Source organism: Sinocyclocheilus grahami, unplaced genomic scaffold, assembly GCF_001515645.1.
Source record: "Sinocyclocheilus grahami isolate Dianchi unplaced genomic scaffold, SAMN03320097.WGS_v1.1 scaffold1484.1, whole genome shotgun sequence".
NCBI lineage: Eukaryota > Metazoa > Chordata > Actinopteri > Cypriniformes > Cyprinidae > Sinocyclocheilus > Sinocyclocheilus grahami.
In genome coordinates, this window is record NW_015506663.1 from 269670 (window position 1) to 293299 (window position 23630).

Below are 23630 nucleotides of genomic sequence, written 5' to 3' on the forward strand. Positions count from 1 at the left end.
TACTGAGGGGCACAGAAGCTGTCAGTTCTGAGGTTGAATGGGAAAGGTTTGTTCAAAGGGGGCATGGCTTAGGCAGCGTCAAGGATGTCACCCAAGAACATGTCACAGATGATAAATGGCATTGCAAAAAAGAGAATTGTGGCTTTCCCTCGCAATCTCACAATTTATTGCGTCACAACCAGTCAATGTTAAACAAAACTTCAGACCACCTTAAAGTTAGGATGAATAGTTGGGCATGTGGAGTTGACTCTCCTGGAAGTCAGAAGCACTTGGAATTTTGATGGATATCATTGTTTCATGGCCATTGTACACTGTGCACATCAGAAAGTGTCACGGGGTTCACATAATTTAGTCAAATTTAGAGCTAACCTTAAAACTCACCCATACAAACCTTGCAGAACATATTTGCCCACTTGACTTGTGTTCATGCATTACATGACTGCTAGAAAGGTTATTAATTTCAGAATGTTTTCCCTTCTAGACGCCGTGTTCTCAGCATATCCTCTGGAATTGAAGAAGTTGGCAGCCTTCGCTGGGAACTTGCTATCTGTCTTGCTATAGCCTGGATCATATGTTATTTCTGCATTTGGAAAGGTCCCAAATCAACTGGAAAGGTAAAAACAAAAGGTCCAGTGACCAGCAATGGTGGTAAATGTGTGTAGATGTTAACCAAAGAGTAAGAAGCCGAGTTGGAGATGTATCAATGAGAGACGTGGATGAATGGGGAATTTAGCACCCTAACGTTATGCGGTCAATTCAGCACAGAATCAATTGGGTGAGTGAGACGTGCATTCCGCCCTTGCAAATGATGTCTTCAGCGCAACTCTGACATGTGGAGCGCTCATACAGTATGTGGCAATGTGCGGCTACAGTGTGGATCCAGTGATTTGAAAGGGCTCAAATGCAAACATTATCTGCATAAAGTGTTGTCTTTGAGGGGACAATGGCACTTTGAGTCTTTAGACATAGACTGATAGAATGTCAGCTGTCAAAACTACCAACTTGTATATCAGACAGGCAGGCATCAAAAAGGCCACTGAACAGAAATCGACAGCCTTCCAGAAACCGAACAGAAACGTAAGGTGCACAAAGGTGCATCCTCACAATAACCAAATGGTTTATTAGTAAACTCAAACCAACATACTGTGAAAAATGTGCCTTTGGAAAACAAGTAGTTTGCATTATTCCTGTGTCTGGAGCACAAAATGCAGCTCTGGCCTTCCTTTACATTTGCCTTGTACCCACAATCCATTGCATTATGAGGGCCTGTGTCCCTCTGCCAATCTCTGCAACTCAGTCACTAGCCTTCCTCTGGATTTTATTCTTCCAGCAGCCTTTAAGAAAGTCTAACGGACGCAATGAGCCAAAAAGAAAGTGGAAAGAAAGGAAGAGGGATGTGTGGGGAAAAATAAATGGGTTCACATTGTACAGGTCCAGGAGAAAAGCTCGGCAGCAAGGCCTATATCTCCTGAAGTGGCTTTTGTTTGGCCGTGAAGCAAGGGGAAAGAATGCTCCTTCATGGCGAGGCTTTAGCAGCCTGTCCAAGATTGATTTCTGTATTCACAAGGGGAAAGTGGAGCGCTCATGAGGAGAATGCAGAGTTCCTCCACTCACCTCTTCCCTTCTGTGAGGAATTATGTCTGGTGGATAGAAAACTGCTTTCTTCCTTTCCTTTGACCGCTATACAGATTGCAGCATTCAGGACATTTGCTAAGCTGTTCACCGCAGGTCTTTTGAGGCTTTTTGCGATTCTCCAAAAAGCCAGTGGTAGATTTATGGCATGGGGTTGACCTGTGAATGTGAGACTTAAATGTTTGACCAGGGAGAGTTGGGAGAAAGTCAGCGTGTGTCAAAGTCTCACGGCGAGTTTATACATTGCCCCATTCATTGAGAAAAACCACACTCATTTACCAGATTTTGATTAAACATTACAAAGTCCCTTGTATTTGTATCTACTATCTATTTTTTCCCAAAGACTCAGAAATAAGTGTACAAGTCATATATAGTACTTTAATCGTTCTTTATGGTGTTCTTGTTGTTTTTTGGAGCTTGACAGATGTAGTCACTGTAAACTGTAGTTCTATGGAACAGAGCTGCATGATGATTCTTCAAAATGTATTTTCTGTTCTATGTAAAAAATAATGTTATGCAGGTTTAAAATGACACAAAAGAATAAATAATGACAATTTTGGGTTAACTATTGCTTTTACTTTTATTTTCTTAGTGCAATTGTATAGGTTTTGGTGATTTCTTGCACCAATTGGTTTGGATAGATCCAGTGTCTCCAAAAGTCTCTATTTGATCTAAATATGAACATGTTGGCGCAACGTCTTTGAACTTCGTTCCTGACCATGGAAACTAAGCCTTGTTTCTCCATCTGCAGGTGGTGTATGTCACTGCAACCTTTCCTCCTGGTGTGACAAAACAAGTCCAGAAACAGAGCATGTCATCCCTGGTTGTCAATGTAATGACAGAGAAAAATAATCATTTTATAGTAATTTCTTTTACAAAAGAAAAAAAGATCATACAACTTTAGTATGACACCTAATTAGCTTTCCACTCCAGATGAAAGAGTTAAATGCCAGAAGTAAAATTATGGGTGGTAAGTAATTACCACCCAGAAAGAACTGATAATTAATCATTAATGAACTGACAGCTAATATTTGACCACATCTTCTCACTCAGAATAAATGACAACTAGAGCATGCGTCTTAGGATCTCATTGCAGTGCCAATATAATCAATAACAGTAGTTATGTTTAGATTATTGATTTGTGATTGTTGCAGGTGTGGGTGGATGCAGGCACACAGATCTTCTTCTCATATGCTATATGTCTGGGCTGTCTTACAGCTCTGGGCAGCTATAACAGCTACAACAACAACTGCTACAGGTGAGAGTCCAGTCAAGCGAAAAGAAGTTTGCAGGGACAATACAACCTCCTTAAACTTTGACTGTGTTTATTTTGTACAGCCTATAACTATCTTAGTCAACAGAAAAAGTTTATTTCATGTCAAAGTCAAAACAAATTTCTACAACTACTATAAGCATTCTTCATTTTCAAGTCAGTATTTCGCATTCGCCCCATTGGCAGCATTGACAGCTTTGCTCTGGTCACTGCAGTGATCCTCCACTCTGAAAAACTGCTCAAGCTCAGTCAGGTTACATGAAGATTGCAAGTGGTCAAACTTGTGCTTGTCCACACATAAACTGGACTGAGATCTGGCCTTTATCAATTTTGCACTCATCAGACCATATAAACCTTCCCCAAGCCCAATGGCAAACTGTTGCTGAGAAATGACATGTCCTGTTAGCTTATATTTGCCACTTTCTCATAAAGCTGGCAACTGTCTGCCACCAACTCCTTCATTGGCTTTCTGGTGGTTTCCCTCGTCAGTGTCCTTCAGTTTTTCTTTATGGAAATCTTCTGCCTCCATCCCCTGCCTTGTCTCTTTTTGTGTTCTGTTTTCCTCATGGTGCAAGTTCTGACACAAAACTGATTCATCAGAAGGTGGCTATTCCAGTGTATAGAGATGAATTTACATTACAATTAATAATAATAATTAAAAAAGGGATCTTCATTTCAATATTTGTGTGACTTCCAAAAACTAATTGGTGGCACCAGAGATGATTTAGATGTGCCATATTAACAGGGCTGAATACTTATTGAATCAAATATTTAGATTTTTATCTTTATTATCATTTTAGTATTTTTCTGTTGATCAGTGGCAAAAAAATAATAATAATAATAATTGATGTGAAGCTCTGTGTGTTGTCTTTGCAGGGACTGCATCATGCTGTGCTGTCTGAACAGTGGCACGAGTTTTGTGGCAGGATTTGCCATCTTCTCTGTCTTGGGCTTCATGGCATATGAACAGAATGTGCCAATAGAGGCAGTGGCAGTGTCTGGTGAGTGTGAATTTGTGAGATAAATCTGTTAAAACCTTTCTTTGGAAACATTTTTAATAATAAAAAAAAAAGTTGAATCATTTATAAATTTGCAAATTGGGTTGATCTATTGTAATTCAAATTACGTAAGCTCATTTATATAGAAAAGTCTTACATGTGTGTGAGAGTGAGAGTTTTTATTTGAGATACAGTAGCCTACAGTGAGATATCTAAGTGTGATGTGTTTGGACTCATACAATTTAAAGCACTTCTCCGAAAAGCTTTTTTATTGTATGACTTATTCAACAATTCAGCATTACTTATTTACTACAATACAGCAAGGCTGACTGTAAAAGTGACTGAAATGCACTTTGAAGGGTTTTATAAATTATCTGACTGCATTAAGATGAAGATATTTGGAAACGTTGCTACGCAAACATGTATTCAGTTGTTGAATCACCAAACTATAAGCTTAGAGCAGAGGTTCTCAAACCTGTTCCTGTACAATATAGAAAAACAAGTTTACAGCCACTATGCTTTCAATAAGTGAGCCATAAAACATTATTTAGTGCACTTCTACTAAAGCTCCACTCATTTTTCTGCAGCCAATTATTTAATGAACAGTAGCTCTGGGCTGATATTATAGCATATTACTGTAATGTTATGGCACAGTGATCTCTGCTCTTGGCCTGCTGCTTTTGGATAGGTGTCTTTGTACTGCAAAACCAGAGCCAAGCCACATGGCATCCTTAGGCTGTTTCACCAGGACTCTGAGAAGTCAGTTCTGTCACAGAGACTGTTGAATTTGTCAATCTAATGCATGTTCTCTTAGTACACAACCAGGGGTGCGTTTCTCAAAAGCAGCTATGGTCGCAAGTTCCATCATTACAAATAGAGTTCAGTGGAACTTGTGACCATAGTTAGCTAATGATGCGTTTGGGAAATGCACCCCAGAGCACAAGGCCGAAGCCATGTCTTGAACATATATAAATTCTAGGTCTAATCCTAGTTGCCAAGTAATAATTTTAAGCAAGTAATATTTTAAACGTATGCACTTTTATTTGCATGCCTAAAAGCATGTCAAAAACAAAAAGTTTCTTGTCGACACATTCAGTTAGTTGAATCAGTAAAATGACTCTATATTTGCAAATCAAAATGGACATATTTGATTAAAAAAAAATATATATATATATATATATATATATATAGTAGGAGTAGTTTGCATCTCTGGAGTGTCGGTCGTTTAACATTTCTACAGTGGTCAAATATTAAAATGTTGCACTACTCCTACGCTCTGCTTCTGTGGACAGTAAGCCCCTCTTACTTTGATTGCCCATCATTTTGCCATTGACGAGCACTGTTAGACCGCTGAGGCAGACCAGGCTAAACGGGTCACTTTTACAGTTTTTCCCAATTGCTTAGACACAATTCTGGGAACAACTCACCATTTTCTCAAATCTTCACACACAATTTTAAAATCTCACACCCAATGGTACAAACAGCCAACTTCTGAATCTCAATTCCAACTTTGCCCTCAGTCAATACAAACTGTCAAAAACACAGACTACATGGCAGGTTTTTTACACATTGGAGGGATACATTCAAAACACCGCTACCAAATGCTTTAGTTTTCAGATCAATCATTTGGAACTTAGTGAAATAACCCTGACAAAAAATAAATAAAATAAAAAGGCAAACCAGTAGTGTTATGCGTTTGTGCTTACATGATTGGATAAAGCAATACTGTATATGCTGTTTTGGACAAAAAGCTGACCTTTGAAATGTCACACTGACAAAACATGTAAAGTGTCCATGCAGAGTATAATACTTAAATTTTCAAAACCTTTATTTCCAAAGGCAAGCAAATGTACAGGCTACTCAGCAACAGCGTTCTCATTATCTCGTCTCCGGTGTCAGGCCATAATATCTCAACATCACACATTATGTTTGCTCTTGCGAGGCAGCGTGGAGGAAAAAAAATAAAATAAAAAAAATATCAAAAAACACCCACCGCTCCCTTGTGTGCCTTATATAACCCTGGATAGACTCCACAGGCATCCAGCATTGCTTCCAGGAGGTTTTGGTGTACATGGGGGTTGCGGTCAAACACTTTCCACCGCCATGCTGAGAAATTCCTCAATCGGATTCAGAAATGGGGAATATGCTGGAGGAAAAAATAAATAAAAGGGAACAGTGAACCTGGGGTGGGCATTGAACCAGGTGTGAACCAGAGCAGCACGATGGAAACTCACGTTATCCAAATGACAACATATTGGACCTGCTCTGGTTGCCCTGGCTCCCCTTCCGGTTGACGAATGTTATTGTATAGCTGCGGTGTTGTATGGACCCAGTTTAGCATGGCAGTGGAGGATGCCACCATTGCTGATGGCTGCGCATGTTGCCTCCCCTCTGGCCAGGAACTTGACCGCACGCTGACCAAAGATGTTGCGCCCTCTTTTGCACCTTTTTGTCAGGTTGAACCCTGCCTCAAATGAAGATGTACTCATGTGGGTCAGCCATGGCATCCAGCTCAAAGATCCTCTACAGAAGTAAAAAAAAAAAAAAAAAAAAACGGTACTGTACTTCAAACACAGTACTGTATTGATGTGCAGGAGAGACAGGCATGTTCTACACACACACTAAAATGTACTGTATATCAGTTACCTGCACACTGTAGAACCCGATAAGTTCAGAATACTCAATGTTTGTGGACACCGATTACCTCAATTTAATTAAGCAACTCAATTTTTTTTAAGTTAACATTAGTTATAACAATTAAGTCAATCTAAAAAGCTTAAATTTGTTTTTGGCTTAATGTTTAAGTGCAGTGTACTTAATCGTTTATCATACGTCATGTTTTTCCATTTACCAATTATTTTGATGCAGTGGTGCTTTATTAAATACAAATACTAACTCTATAGACTTACAGTGGGGCAAAAAAGTATTTAGTCAGCCACCAATTGTGCAAGTTCTCCCACTTAAAAATATGAGAGAGGCATGTAATTTTCATCATAGGTATACCTCAAATATGAGAGACAAAATGAGAAAAAAAAAATCCAGAAAATCACATTGTAGGATTTTTAAAGAATTAATTGGTAAATTCCTCGGTAAAATAAGTATTTGGTCACCTACAAACAAGCAAGATTTCTGGCTCTCACAGACCTGTAACTTCTTCTTTAAGAGGCTCCTCTGTCCTCCACTCGTTACCTGTATTAATGGCATCTGTTTGAACTCCTTATCAGTATAAAAGACACCTGTCCACAACCTCAAACAGCCACACTCCAAACTCCACCATGGCCAAGACCAAAAAGCTGTCAAAGGACACCAGAAGGTGTTTACAGTTATGGGAAATGCATGTGTGTGTTTGGGAATGACATAAGGGTATCTGTTTTTGTGCTACAGAAACCAGTTTTTGTTTTCAAGCAATTGAGAAAAACTGTAAACCTTTTAAACTTTTAAATCATCATAAAACAGAGTACTGCATAATGGATTGCAGCAGATCAGTGCAAGAATTTCAAACATTGGGGGAAACAATTTCTAATTATTGTGGGGTCCATGGTGGTTACGGCTCTGCCAGAATGTTTATGGTCTGTTTTTACCCCTCAGTAGGACTAACTTTGTACTAACTTTCTGTCTTTCTAACAAAATTAAAAACAGAAAGTGTTAGTTATTGTATTGCGAAATGTATTTCAGGTCCTGGTCTAGCGTTCATAGCATATCCTAAAGCTGTGACCATGATGCCGTGGTCTCCATTGTGGGCCTGCCTGTTCTTCATGATGCTCATCTTTCTCGGGCTCGACAGTCAGGTGACAAATGCACATTTTGTAAACAATTCCTTCAAATTAATAATTCAACCAAGAATAAAAATGCTGCCATTATCTGCTCAGCCTGTTTTGTCAAACATGTACACTGTTTTTTTTCTTTCTATCAAATACACACAAAACATTTTGGGGTTATATTTTCCTTTACAGTTTTTCTGAATTGCTGAAACACTAAACCCCAATCTCTGAATCAAATTCTCACTAGCTTAAACCAATTTGTCGAATAAAGCACTGTTTTTGCTAAACCTTAAACACGTTCAGGCAGTTAAGCTCTATTTGCAAATCTCATGCACTCTTTTTGCAAAACTTTAAACACATTCTCATTCACTTAAACACTTATCACACTGTGATGCATTTGTGCTGCAAAATGCTAAACACAAGCGGCAAAAGTTAAACACAACTAAAGCACAGTTGTCATCGTTTACACACAACGATTCAAAATTGTTCACACTTGTTTCTAATGATGTGATCAAACCAACTGTACATAATACGAGTCAGTTCAGACTGCACAAGTGGCACAGGTGATTGAATGATGATACAAACAATATATGGACACAATCTGAGAAGGAGAGGAGGAAGAGTACATGTAAGAAGTGGAGGATGAGGAGAGAGTAAGGTGTAGAGAGTGTTTTTGTCTAGCAAAAAAGACAACATTACTTGTGATATGGACAAAGTCCTCAGGCCGGACTCAAGCACAAAGACATGACACTGAGACCGAATGAGTATCTCATTGACCCTGATGTTACAATTGCACAACTTGCAGTATTTGAGTGTACTGTAACATGCTATTCATTTAGAGTTTTATTTGACCTTTTTGATCTTTGCAGTTGGACTGCATTATTTTTGCAGTATCCAAGTGCTGAATATATACAAACATTCAGTACTATTCAATATTCAGCACAATACTATTCTTGCAGTACATACAGTAGGCCTATATAATATATTCACCTTACTCAGCTGTAATTACTAGACTTTTTTACAGAATTGCAAAATTGCTTACTCAATACAATATACTTTTTTCTGTAATGTTCTGGATGTTGTGTTCTCCATTTTTCTCTGTAGTGTCTAATGAATGCTCTATAATGTTTATTTTATTGACTTGTGTGTGTGATCTGAGAGCACCGTTTGATTTTGAGTGCAAGTGAAATGGTTTTGCAGCGATTGTTTGGTTCTGATGCAAGAGTCAGAGGTTTCGTGAATTTAGTTTGAGTGGATTTGTGTTTCAGGTTTTGAGAAAATGAGTGATGGTTTCAAGAAATGTTTTAGCAATTCAAAAAAACTGTAATATTTACAGCATTTCATATCTTATTTCAAACATGAATTAGTGTTTTTCTATAATGCTGCAGTAGGACCGCTGTGGTGGTTGTTTATGGAGGCCTCAAAAATGTGGACACTGTTACCCCACTTAATGTCAATTTCTTATATATCAAACAAGTGTTTTGATATTAACTATATTTTGTTTTGATATTAAATATAAAAACAAGTGTCAGTTATTTTAAGAAAGATTGCAAAAATGTTAATTAAAACAAAACAAGACAATATGAAAAGTGAAGTAAGGAGAAAAGATTCTGTGGCATTCGAGACACTTGAGTGTTATTTTAATATCACTGATATACTATTATTGGTGTGGTTAATATTTTGAATACAATTTTATTTTTATTTTCTGTTTTCATTTTAATTTTAGTAATAAAAATGTTGCTTTTGTGTCATTTTATTACATAATTTATTACATCATATATATATATATATATATATATATATTAGTGATTAGTGCTGTCAAATCGATTGATCTCGATTATTATATTTAATATAAGATATATTAATAAGATAAGAATATATTTAATAAGATAATTATATTATATATTTAAGAAATATATATATATATATATACAGTGGGTACGGAAAGTATTCAGACCCCCTTACATTTTTCACTCTTTGTTATATTGCAGCCATTTGCTAAAATCATTTAAGTTACTTTTTTTCCTCATTAAAAGACTCATGGCTGTATTAGATCAAAAGGGTGCTTCTACTAAATACTGAGCAAAGGGTCTGAATACTTAGGACCATGTGATATTTCAGTTTTTCTTTTTTAATAAATCTGCAAAAATGTCAACAATTCTGTGTTTTTCTGTCAATATGGGGTGCTGTGTGTACATTAATGAGGAAAAAAATTAACTTAAATGATTTTAGCAAATGGCTGCAATATAACAAAGAGTGAAAAATGAAAGGGGGTCTGAATACTTTCCGTACCCACTGTATATATATCATATATTATTATGAATATATACACATGTAAATATTTCTTACATTTATACATGTATGTGTGTGTATTTATATATACATATACACAGTACACACACATATATTATGCAAACACAAACTTTTATTTTGGATTTGGATTAATCGCGATCAATCGAGTTGATCTTAATATATATATATATATATATATATATATATAGCTGAAATTAAACAAAGTTTTTTTGTATTTTATTTCAGTTGTCTTTTTTTATGGTTTTACTTCTAGTGAACGATAATAACCCTGTGTCATGTTCCTCTCTTTGTAGTTTGTGTGTGTGGAGAGTCTTGTGACGGCAGTAGTGGACATGTATCCCAAAACCTTCCGTGTGGGTTATCGGCGAGAGCTTCTCATCCTGGGAATGTCTGTGACCTCCTTCCTCCTGGGACTAATAATGTTGACAGAGGTAAAGGCATATTGTTGTGTACAAACCATGTTCTTTCCAGTGGCATTAGTATCGCCCTTAAATTTATGTTTCTCCAGGTAGTAAAATCCAGGTGTCTTATTCATCGAGGACAAGCAGATTTGCTGTTTACATGATGATGTCGGTTTGATGCTTGGATTCATTTAGTTAAGGGTTAACCTGGAACCCATGCCTCTCAATGCTGCTAAATAGTTTTTAATATTTAAAAAAGCACGATTTGTAGTGGATTTTCTCTGTAATGATGGTGTATAGCTGTCAGCACCTGGCACATTACTGTGGTTTCCTGTTTTGCATTTATGGCTGGAGTGAAGGTAAAAATAGGCCTGCATTCAGGCTGAGATATGAAGTAGCTCTCCGCCAGTAATGTGCAGTCAAGTGAATGCTTTCGCTCTGTGTTTCATGAATAAAGCCATCCGACTGTGGAACGACGCCTCTGCAGTCAGACATTCTCTGTTACTAGGATGAGAGGAAGATAAGGATGCTCTTAAAGCTTTACCATTTACCATATGCCAGTAGTGCTCTCCTAGATCCATAAAATGCACTGAGCATAGTGAGCATCCCAGGTACCGTGGTTATCTGATATTGTCAGTGCATCACGCCACAGCTACAGCAGTCTGTTGTCTTGCGTGTTTGTCCTGTATTTCTCTGACTGTGCGTCACTCTGCTCTGTTAGGGTGGCATGTATGTATTCCAGCTCTTTGACTCGTATGCAGCCAGTGGCATGTGTCTGTTGTTTGTGGCCATTTTTGAGTCCATCTGCATTGGCTGGATCTATGGTAAGAGATCGTATTGTTTTGGTGTGTAACAGTGTTCATCACATCACAACTTATTTCTTACTAAGCATCTATAGTCTAGACATCCTCAGTTGAGTACTCTCACTCCAGTGCAGTTTTTACCCTTCAACTGCCACATCTTATGGATGTATTATGTGTCAAGATTTAAATAAAATAAGAGCATATCTTTATATGTAATCTCCCAAAGAAGAAAGCCTGTGATAATAAGTCCATGATGCCAGCAGATGCTTTTCTGTCTGAATGATGCATGTCAGTGGTGAGGCTGTTCACAGGATCATCACATTTCTGTAACCATAATGCCACCTGCTGGCAAATGTCAGACAGTGCATGTAATGAATCATTGAAATGTGTTTGCAGCATAAATACAGTAAATTTCAGTGTCCTTTAAATACAAGCTTTATTTTTGTAGTATATAAATACATGAAATGTGTTTTTGCTGAGTGACATTTTAAGTGAAAAGTTGTAATCTATGATCTTTATCCTCAGGTAGCGACAGGTTTTATTTGAACATTGAGGACATGATTGGATACAAGCCCATCTTCTTCATCAAATGGTGTTGGAAGTACTTCACACCAGGCATCTGTGCTGTGAGTTGAATTGGATGTACAGAGAGTCAAGTCACTTACAGACTGTGAGTGATACATGTTAATTATTGGTCGTATGATTGTCTTTTCAGGGTATCTTTCTGTTCTTCTTGATCAAGTACAAGCCACTGAAGTATAATAATGTGTACACATATCCAGACTGGGGTTATGGCATTGGCTGGATGATGGCCATGTCCTCTATGGTTTGCATCCCTCTGGGAATCTTATTTCAGATCTGGAAAACGGAAGGAACTTTCCGTGAGGTAAGCCTTTTTTGTGTGTGTTTGTGTGGGGGGGGGCTGGACATTGTGTGTGTGCTATATAATATGGGTTGTCCATTTTCCGCAGCTTGGTCAAATTCTGAGACCAATAGTGAAAATTAGGTAACATTTTAGATTAAGAAACACAAACAGTATGTGACCCTGCCTGTGAAAACCCAGCTAAAGTAATTTTTTTGTGTGATTTACTGTTTTCTACATAAAATCATCCTTTATAAAGATGAAGAACATTCTGTGAAAATATAACCTTTATATATTTAATATTGACTGAGTAAGGCCATGTCAAAGATTGAAATCATAGTGAAATTGATGGTTGAAATCAAACTTTGATGCTTGTTATCTCATAATTAGATTTTGAGACTTTAGCCTGGATTTTACAGACAGGGTCACATATTCACTATTAACTAAGAGTTTTCCCTCAATAAACTCCTAATTTGCTGCTTATTGATAGTAAGTAAGGTAGTTGTTGTAGTGGTTATGGTTTGGTATGTTTTTTGTTTTATTTCTAATGTCTTTTCATTGCAAACTATAGTATCAGCATAACAATTTGAGCGAAAAGTTTAACTGAAAAACGAACATGAATTGGATAATGTCTCTGTATTTGGTCTGTCTTTTGCTTTAATGTCTCTAGAGCGACATGAGCAAAACCTGATGACCGTGATTTGAGATGCTCTAAAGAACATCTTGAGCTGTCTGGACACTCTTACATTTGATTAGCCACCTAGAAGTAGAGCATTTTGCTTCATTTTACATAACGTTTCTTTAATTTTCCCCTCAAAAAAAAAAAATTATTATTATTAGCTTCCAATCAAGCTATACTGTCAGTTATGGGTAGGGCTGCACGATAAATCGAAATGGAATCGAGATCGCGATTCGACAGAAGCTGCGATTGTCATGCGTATCTTTCAGTGAAGCACGGTTCTGTGATCAGCAGTAAATCTCCATCCGAAGGCCAGAGAAACTCCAAATACGCCTCGCAGAAGAAACCCAGAAAATGCCTATCGCTGCGGCTGAATAAACAGAAGATTCAACTGCTTTCATTGATTCAACGTGACTAATAAACACACGACTATGGCAATATACGGTTCTTATTATTATAATTTTCATTAAAATAAAGTATATGTATAATGCAATGCCTTTATCACTGCAATCGAATTTGATTAATCGTGCAGCCCTAGTTATGAGTACGCATTCTTTGATTCATTCATTCTTTTAGCATATATTCAGATTTCTGCATTGCTCTTTGTACTCGATAAATGAATCATTGAAGGCATAAGTCATCATTTCCTTCCTCCTTCACCGTCCTTGATTCACCCGACTGAACCTCTCATACTGCTGTCAACGATTTTAGATAGGAGAGAGAAAGTGCTCACTTTTCAGAATGTACTTGGAATAAAAAAAATCATATTTCTTGAGGTGCCATGACATGGCGAAGATGAAAGTTGTTGTGGCACAGCGGGAGTGTGGAGATATTGTGGTGTAGTGCAGAATTGATGCGGGCACTGCCCTGACGTGACCCCATTGTGCCATGTCTTATTGATTGTGTCTGCTTCAGAAAGCATGTGATGAGGTTAGTGTACTACACTGCAAAAATCTTTGTCTTAATCACGAATTTTGCATTGATTTCCGCCAACAATCTAAACATCTTTAAAACAAGCAAGAAGATAAGACTTGTTTGCAGAGAATATATCTTAAGTTTATTTTTCTTATTCCATTGGAAAGTGTTTGGCACATTTATTCTTAAAACAAGGAGGAAAAAGTGATTTCTCAAAAAATAAACAATTTCATATGTATTCTCTAGAAACTGTCTCCCATTTGCTCCTTTTTTTTTCAGTGTAAAAAAGTACAGAAGTGCAATAATCCTCTTGTAGGTCTATGATACCTGGAGAAGCATTCCAGTTCATTTCAATGGCAGCTGCTCATCCGGTGCATGAATTCAGCGTCTTTGCTTAAGGGACCACAGAATGTTTTGAGCCAATCACCTGAGCTGTAAATGTCATGTGATTATTCAGTCTGGAGTAGCAGGAAAATTATATGACGAAACAAAATGCCTGAAGGCAGCACAAGCACCCTCAATAAACCCTTTGATGTCAAAGACATTGAAATGCACTTTTTTTTCCAAAAAAGCATCTGAGCATCACCAGTAGGGGCTAATGGGACCATGTGAACCTTGAACCCTTGCTTATATAGTGAAATATTCTTGTAACATCTCACATAATATATATATATATATATATATATATATATATATATATATATGTATATTGTGTAGATAAAGCTTTTGCTTTGTGTGTGAGGACAACATTAAAGCAATGTCGTGGAACACAAAAGTGCACATTTTCAAACAGTTCAAACACTTCTTTTCATAACAGTACCATAAAATTAATATATTAGACTCACTATATTCACTGATAATCTAGTCTGCATTCATGTTAAGATAAAAAAAAAAGACATCATTAATGACAACATGGTTTTGATGCACCATTTTTTAACATGTATGTAAAAGTAGGCTAGATGTGAGGGTGTGTAAATTTTGACACAATGTAGAGAATGTTTGGGTCAACTATTCCTTTAATGGCATAGATGCAGTAATAAACTGATTTGATGTGGAAAGATTGATACCGTCCAAAATATAAAATGCCAGTAAACAGATTTTTGCTCATTCCCTAAGTGAAAGTACCAGCTATAAAGAAGTAGTTCTTTCACATCTATTTCAGGCGATAGTAGCCCAGTTATTGACAGCCGTTAAGTCATTAGGAAGCAGTGGAAATGTGTTCGAATGACCCTTGCAATTCAACAGCCATAAGTACTTTGATCAAACTGTGCTGGATCTGTAACGTACTATCACAGTTAAGAGCACTCTTTGTTCATAGCATACTCAGGATGCACTGTGAGCCCTGTGCACATGCATGCACTCTTTGGTCTGGTCTGTTCCATTGTGACATTATTAGTTTGTGCAAGTAAACTTGTTTGGGTTTCAATAGCTTGTTAACTTTTCAGATGTATATTTGTAAATTTTTTTGTTGTTTTGTGTACTGTTTCTTGATGAAAAACAAAACTCTGAGGACTTTTGATATGTCATTCAACAATCAACTAGGTATATGATGGAATTGTTATATGTGCTGTTTACACAGATTTTGGTATTCACAGGACATACGAATTGTGTGCTTACTCATTTTTAAAAATAAAAGTTAAAAACGAACATATCTGTTTGGGTGTCTCAATCATTGTAGTTAGTGTTAAAAGTAAACACGATTGACTTCTGTAAGAGTACAGATTTTAGGAAAGTATAGATTATGTATTTTTTTGACATGCTAACCTGAGTAGAACAGACAGAGTTAAGAAAAAGGTCTTCAGTGTTAGAGAAACTACCTTGTTTATGCATAGCTTGTAGCTTGGCAAGCTACAGTTTTGCATTCAACTACAGTAAAGTACCCTCAACTTAAAATGGTACTGTAGCTACACTACAAACTGCCAAAAATGTTGCTAATTATACACTGAAGATAAGGCGGGAATATAAGTTTAAAAAAAATACAACAAATAACTTATATCTTAAATATAACAAATGTATAACTTATTTCTTAATAACTTTTAATATAATACAATCATATAGTGATGGACTGGAATGTTTTTCTGCACATACTTGAATAAGTAAATTGTTACCTTTTGAAATTTACCAACATATTCAATAACTAATTGAACATTGAAAAGAGTGATTTTCATTATTGCCTCAACTTGTTCAGTTGTAAAACTGTGTGCAAGTGACATAAAGACAGTGAAGGCATCTTGTCACACTACACCGCTACCTGTTAGACTAAATAGCTTGTTACTGGAAACGCTATGAACAAAGCCAAACACTGATATTTAATAATGTCACTACTATGGGTATATGGAATCCTTATTGTCCATTCATGTAAAGTGCTTGGTGCAGATGTGTTTTATTAGGGAGGCATAAAAAAACGTGCAGAGTTGGGTGGTACTCCAAGACCTGGGGCCTCCTTTATAAAATGTGCGTACGCACAGATTTGATCTTAGAGTGTGCGTACACTAAAATCCACGGAAACGTTCATATTTATAAAAATGGTCTTTGACGTGGAAAAGTACTTACTGCACGTCAGGGTCTGAGCAGGTGTGCACACTTTTTATTTGTGGCAAGGTTGGAGTACTGCAGCTATTTGAACATCTAAGCTGCAATAATAATAAAAGCGGTGTACGTGCAAGCACCGAATTCATCATAAACAACAACGATGCAGTGTAAGAGATTAATTGTGCAGTGTAGTCAGATTTTTTGTTAACGGGCGTTTTTGCGAGATTAAACTGACCCTAGTAGCTTAATGTTGAGAGTTCTTTACTCACTTTCTGTACACAGTTTATTCCATGTTTTTTTATTTTTTTTTATTATTTTACAAGAGAACTTGCGAAGTCTTGATTTACTACTAATGCATAAAATAGAAAAATAAATGCATAAACGCATCTCCGACTTGTCTGTGTAGCCTAAGAACAGGCCTATGTTGTGCAATAACGGTTTTAATATATTCTATTCAATAACATTGTTAACTATTTTTGTTTATAACGTCTGCTGCTTTGCTTCTGTGAAAATGAGTAGAGACATCAGCCTTAAACTTTGTTTTTGTCATTTACATCAGTTATATTTGTATAAAATACACTATATATTTTTGTGTCAGTACATTAATGGCACATTTGAGCAGCATTAGTAAACTGTGTAAATATAAAGAAATGCCAAATCACATGCAGGTTTTTTTTCAGACAGGAGACCATAATCGTGTAATAATTTATGTTATTATGATATGAAACGTCCAATTTTTCTTTCAATAATGTTTTTTAAAGTCTTGCAAGAATTTCGTGATACTAAACTTTTTATTAGTTGTCATAGCAAGTGATTTTAAAAGTTGGATGGCTCACGTTTTATAAGATGATGGAAATTTTACTTGAATTCATAGTTCATTCTTACTTTTGGAAACCTAATTGTTTTATAATTACTACTACTATTCTTATTATTATTACTTCTGTTGTTTCTAGAAGTAGTAATTTTGATAATAGTCAATAGAAAAAAATATAACCACACACACATTGTTTGTCCACAGAATAATTACACATCATTAAATAAAAAGCGTCCCCGCACGAACCTCTACCTCCGCCAGCAGGACCTCAATTTCAGACTCAGTAAAGTTTTTTTTTCTTTGTGCTCGTCATTCTCAAGCATGGGAATTTGGATATTGGCGTGTGCTCTTTTATATGGTAATGATATTAACTAGGGGGCGTTTACAAGGCAGAGATCTGACACCAGTCAGCTGCACACAATTTCAAGATCATTTGCGATTTATAAATGTCACTTCTGGAAGAGATGCGTACGCACGTTTTTTTGTGCGCACACTCGTTTTCTCTGAATCGCACTTATGCACTTTTAAGAAATGATCTTAGAACAAATTTAGGACGGTTTATACGCATCATTTTATAAATGAAGCCCCAGAATTGGAAACCACTGCCCTAGAGCAACCCTAGAGTCATGCACCTGTAGGGGTGGCATTACGCTGCAGATACCAAAAGAGATCATATTCAGGCTTCAGAAGTTGTCACTCCAGGATAGAGTTCCCTTATGATCAGCTACTGATACGGTGTTGCAGTGACTGACATAAAACTAACTAAATCACTCCTGCCTTCCCCAGACAGACAGAGGTCATGGATAAATAATTAAGGATGTGGAATGATATCTTGGACTTGTTACTGATTGCATATGTTTTGAAATCTGATTTTGTGCTGTTTACCGTAAACATAATGATGTCACACAAACTATAATAAGAAAGTGGAGGAGAGAGTAGAGGAGATAAGTGAGGGGAGATGCATATGGCTGTGCTGTTGCATGGATTGATTAAAATAAGTATCATACTCCATGTTGCTTCCCAGTGTCTAATTTCGTCTGTACAAGATACATCAAAATTAGTGATAATGATTCTGAATGCCTGCACACAAAATTGAAGAAGGATTTCCGTGGTAAATGTTCCATTTCCAAGCCCCTTCCTTCCATACCCGGGGGAACCAACTATACCATTTACAAAGTTGGAGAAAATGTTTCACAACTATCTACTAGTGATCACTGCAATTCTCTGTTTGTGTTCCAGAAGATAATGCGTATTATCTGACAGATAAGATATCTTTTTAATTTCTGAAACAAAAAACGAGTCAGGGAGTCAGCTATTTTATTCTTTGACCTTGAAATGTGTTTGGCGGCAACCCAGATGCCTGGGTTTTGACAACTCTGAGCATGGGGTGTACCCTATAATTATCATCAAGCATATAGCATCAGTTCTGGCAGGCCACATTAGTCAAGCTCACATCAGCTGATGCTCAGGTGATCCATGTCTACCTATAGGAATACAACACCTTTCACAGCATTCTTTTTTAAGTTACTTTTTCAGTTATTCTGCAGCTGCTTTCATCGTGTTGCTAAGAAGCTAATTACCCTTCTCCATCCCCAGCTCCCCAGAAATGGTCCTGACAGAAGTGAAGTTGTCTGGGATGCAGTTTGTTCAATAGCTCTCACTCGCTCAGGAAATAATTTTACTGTTAGATAAAGGTTCATCATCTTCTTCAGAGGGATGGCTTTTATTCAACTTTTTTTACACCAGTTATCGATTTGATGCATCTGAATCTTTTTCTTGTTTCTTTGGTCCTGTTACGCACAGTCAACATTATTTGGTTTGTGGCAAGTGTAGCATCTGCCTAAAATCATGGATGGTCATTGGGGCTTTATGTCTTAGAGACCCCTTTTAGCCTTTTGACATTTGCATATAAATTACAGACATGGCCCCACATTCTACAGTACATTTATACGGGTGCTAAATTGCCAATGGTTCCCCCCACTATCAAGGAGATGCTAAACAGTTTCATCACTCTCGTCTCCCCATCGAACTTCAAACACATTCCAAAGACACAGATGACCCCCGGTGCCAGGCACCAAAGGCCTGGCTGGCCAGCAAACTACACCATGCTCACAATACACATAACACACACACATAAAGACATTTTCTTTATTTAGACTATAATCAATCAGTTAATGACCCCCGGTGCCAGGCACCAAAGGCCTGGCTGGCCAGCAAACTACACCATGCTCACAATACACATAACACACACACATAACACACACACATAAAGACATTTTCTTTATTTAGACTATAATCAATCAGTTACAGATGTATCTGGTATATGCATGTGTTGTTTGTATGTTTCCCTATTATATTAGCCTAGTTACCACTCGTTATTTGTACTAGTTGAGATCTAAATGCTTATATTCAGGTGTATGAATGTATCTCTGGTTTAATATCTTCTAGATGTTTCTTTCTTGGTATCAAAATGATCTGCTCTTTATTCCTCAAACAATGATGTACACTATGTGATCGTGAAATGCATCATACTATTTGTACTATATTTTGGGTAAAACTGCACCAATCCTCCAGATTGGCCATAAACATGCAAATGGGCCATAAAGGGAGACAAAGAAAACTTATCCCGCTCAAAAATGTACGCCTGGTATTAGCTATTACACACAAAAGGTGGGTGTGGATAGGAACTATCAAAAGTGATTAACTCAGGCTAGTCTTTACTCAAAAACCCTTCTTCTTGAGATGGACACTCTCCAAGACTGCTTAAAACTCTCCTCTTGAGTTTGATTTTCCGGCAGTTTGTTTTCTTCAAGTAACTTTGTCGATTCGCTGTGGACTTTCCTATCTTCAGAAGAACTTAGGTTGTGGTTAATTGATGTGAAATACTGCCATTCTTTTGTCCTTCTCTATTTTTCCTTACTTTCCTTCATTCTGTATATATGCATTTTGCTTAGTTTAGTTGTATGTTAGCTATGGTTTCATGTATTAAATCCCTTAAATTCACAATTGATTGTCTCTGTGTGCTGTCTTCTTGCTACATGCTAAACTACTGCTAGTACTGCATAAAGTAGGAAAGCTATTGTTGCTTGGCCAGGAAAATAATCTTTTCTTAAATTGATAAATGATTATATTGTCTGCTCGGTGGACGGACAGATCAAATAATTGTAATATTGATTCTGCTACAGTTAATTCTAAGATCTAATCTAAATATTTATTATTAATTATAACCAGTTATAATTAATTATAAATATTTCCTTTTTGAGCTAATTTGCTACACAAGAGGCGAATTGGTTTGTGAAAACTGTAAAACAGATCATTTATTGTTACGCTGTTTTACCAACTGATTGCTGCTGTGAAAAGACAATTCCAAAATATGTTACCAACAAATATGTTGGTAACGTGCATCCTAATCAGTGTTGCCAAGTCCTTAACACTGGTGCCGCGGGTTGTTTTTCATGTCCGCGGGTTGAAGCGACCCCAATAACTTGATATTTAGCCCCTGGAATGCAAATTTTACTGGTGGATCCCTGCTGAAAAAACGTGTATTTTACCCCCCGGAATGCGATTTTTACCAGGGAACCCCCCTCCGAATGCAATTGGGCTAGTTTTGAGTAGCAATTGGGCGAGTTTTGTTGCGAAAACCTGGCAACCCTGATCCTAATAACATTTCAATTTCAGTCTGTTTTCACATGATGCTATCATATGGCTTCAGAAGACATGGAATATAGCACATGAGTCATTTGGACTAGCCATTTATGGTTATAATTGTTATGTAATTATGTTATTTATTATATAATATAATTTACTATATTGTGCCTTTGCATCCTTTGAGGAGCTTAATTGCTCCAGTCCCCATTCTTTGCAACTGTATGAAAAAAAAAACATCCAGTACATTTCTTCTTTTGTGTTTTACAGAAGAAATAAATTCATACATGTTTGGAAAGACATAAGGGTCAGTTATGATGATAACAGAATTTAGATTATTGGGTGAACTATTCCTTTAAAATGTATGCAACATATTGATATTTTAACCAGACCATCTAAGCATAGTGAAATAGTTTTGTATTTTTCAACAAATAGTTCAATTCCATTTGTAGCTGAAAATATTCTATTTTGTGTTTTTTCCCCCCTGCTTATGTTCAGGAAAGGCGCTCTGTCTACATTTTTGTGGAAAGCATCAAAATCCACACATCAAGGCTCTAATCATACATAATCGGTAATCAAAGCATTTCCTCCGGAAACATGTGCTTGATTTGGCACTGTGCATTCGGAGCGGCTGTGGCGCATGCAGAGGCGTATGAAATGATTCTGGTGCATAATGCAAGTGATGAGGCTTTGGCTGCAGAAAGAGCCAGAGAAAAGGAGAATGAGTGAGCTCTAATGGAATGCAAATGACATCCAGCAGAGATGATAAGCAAGCAGAGGGTCAGCGGGACGAGCCTCTCCCAGTGCCTCTTACATCGCTTTAGAGTGTGACTGCCCTTGAGCTCAGCAAAGTTCGTGAAGAACAGGACAGACAGAAAATACACAGAAACACGCAGAAGAGACAATGTAATGGAGTAAGTATTTTCCAGAATTACAAGCAATATTTGCTGAGAAACGTCCTCAAATGCAGATAAATCAAAGACATCATAGAGGAAGACAAGTAAAACATTAAATAGACAAAGAGTACCTGGTATTAAAGATGAATTTAGTTAGATCACATCTAAATACCAGGAGTAAACAGGCCCAAGACAGATTAGGGGTAGTTCACACAGCACATGTTTTTATATTTTCACTGTGATGATGTTGGTCTATACACACATGCTGACAGACATCTTTGGCCACTGCGTTGACTCTCGCTGTTTTTCAGCAGCACTCACCATGAAGGTTGTACTGTGTATAGATATCATGTCAAGAAATTCATCTTTGAAAAATGTGAAACCTGCTTTCTGTTCCATCCCATTGCACTGCATCCCTATTGTGAGAAAAGATTCATTCTGTGCTGTCTGCTCTCAGCAAGACTTTCAAAAACATGAGGGTGACATGAAGAGTCACACTGCTTCAGTCACAAAACAAAAACAAATCTGTCTTTGCATTCTTATTTCTAAGAGCTGTAATTATGGTACTGTAAACATGCTTATGTTAGCAATTACATTGTTCCACTTCAGACCATATAACAGAAAATGTATTAATTTAATTAGAATGTATTATTATTATTATTATTATTATTATTATAAAATTAGAAGTGGCTTATTTAATATAAATATTATATTTGAAATTCTGTTTGGCTTCTGGAATTCTGTTTGGTCAATTGTGGCAATTAATTAATTAATTATTATTTTTTATTTTTTTCAAAATTAATACTAAACCATGCATTTAATTTATCTCCAGGACAACAGTGGCATTTTTTAATGTCTCTCACACTGCTCTGCTCTCTCTTTTCATGCTGCTTTTATATTCCATATTTTATCTTATTTTGATCAAATTTTCTGAAGAATTCAAGATAAATGGTATCTATTATCGCAAAGATATCCAAATGTCTCTTTGATTCCCAAACCTGACCTAAATTCTCAGGAGGGTGAAATGATTTGTATTTTGTAAAAATGCTCAAGCTGAATTAATTACATGAGTTAACAGTGTTTGATTCATTCATATGCTAATGTCTGCTGGCAAGCCAAAGCCTCTGTGCAGGTTTGACAGTAATGTCTCTGCTCACCTCAGAAATGAGGCCAACTCTTCCAGAGAGAAAGAAAGAGAGAGAGAGAGGGAGGATGGAGGACTTACGTCAGCAAACTGGGAAAATAAGATTCAGTCTCTTTTGTTAAGCAGCAATATCTCACAGAAAGATGACTTAATATTATTCCTATGATTACCATCCACCCATTATTATTATCTTTCAAAAGCTATGATAATGAAGATGTTGACTGTTACATTTGCTGACAGTCACGTTGATAATCACAATAGTTACCGATAAACATTCCAAGATTGTTCAGATTTAATTTTCCACTCGGGAACCCAAATTAGCGTGATATTTTAATGATGAAAAGACCTCTGCAAAACTAGCCATTCAGTATTTTACTGATTTTTATTTATTTTTTGCTACTTGAAACACTGCAGAATAAAAGCTGAAGATTTACCCAAATGCTCAAGACTGAGGGGACCAATGAATCTGCCAAAGAAAAACACATATTGATTGACCATTAGTCTGAATATTGAGGTGTTTGTGTGTGTCCATCGACGTCCATGATAGTTATGGCACTGGATTTGTGTTCTAAATGCAATGATTCAGTTTCATTGCAACTCAGTTCTCTGAAGGGAGCAGTGCAAATCAGCCAGCAGAGGACAGCAAACACAAGAAATGTTTAAAAGCAATTTTTGAGGGCGACAATCTCTTCAAGCCTGCAGTGGCAACATCAAAGGCATAAACGTAATACTATTTTCTCCAGTGACATCCTAAGTATTTTATTTCACATTAAAGCCTCCCTTAACGCCTCTATGTGTCTGAAACTCTGAAATTATTCCTGGATTTCAAAGCCATGCATTTGAAGGACATTACTAGCCGTGCCGTGTTGCTATAGTAACTCCAGGGCATGGAGTGTGTCAGGTAATGAATTGCTGATGAACAGCAGAACAGGAAAACAAACTTGAATTTGGAGAGGGGCTTA

General features: G+C 36.8%; 1 protein-coding gene across 1 annotated transcript in view; it reads left to right on the forward strand.

Annotated features, from left to right (window-relative positions):
- Window positions 1-12734, forward strand: part of LOC107570614 (sodium- and chloride-dependent GABA transporter 3-like) — a 26868-nt gene extending 14134 nt beyond the window's left edge. Inside the window, exons 3-12 of the mRNA XM_016256859.1 lie at window positions 482-614; window positions 2384-2464; window positions 2787-2890; window positions 3782-3906; window positions 7579-7691; window positions 10271-10408; window positions 11100-11202; window positions 11707-11807; window positions 11897-12067; window positions 12714-12734. Coding sequence (XP_016112345.1) covers window positions 482-614; window positions 2384-2464; window positions 2787-2890; window positions 3782-3906; window positions 7579-7691; window positions 10271-10408; window positions 11100-11202; window positions 11707-11807; window positions 11897-12067; window positions 12714-12734 — 1090 coding nt within the window. The remainder of the gene's footprint in view (window positions 1-481; window positions 615-2383; window positions 2465-2786; window positions 2891-3781; window positions 3907-7578; window positions 7692-10270; window positions 10409-11099; window positions 11203-11706; window positions 11808-11896; window positions 12068-12713) is intronic.
- Window positions 12735-23630: the final 10896 nt, after the last annotated feature.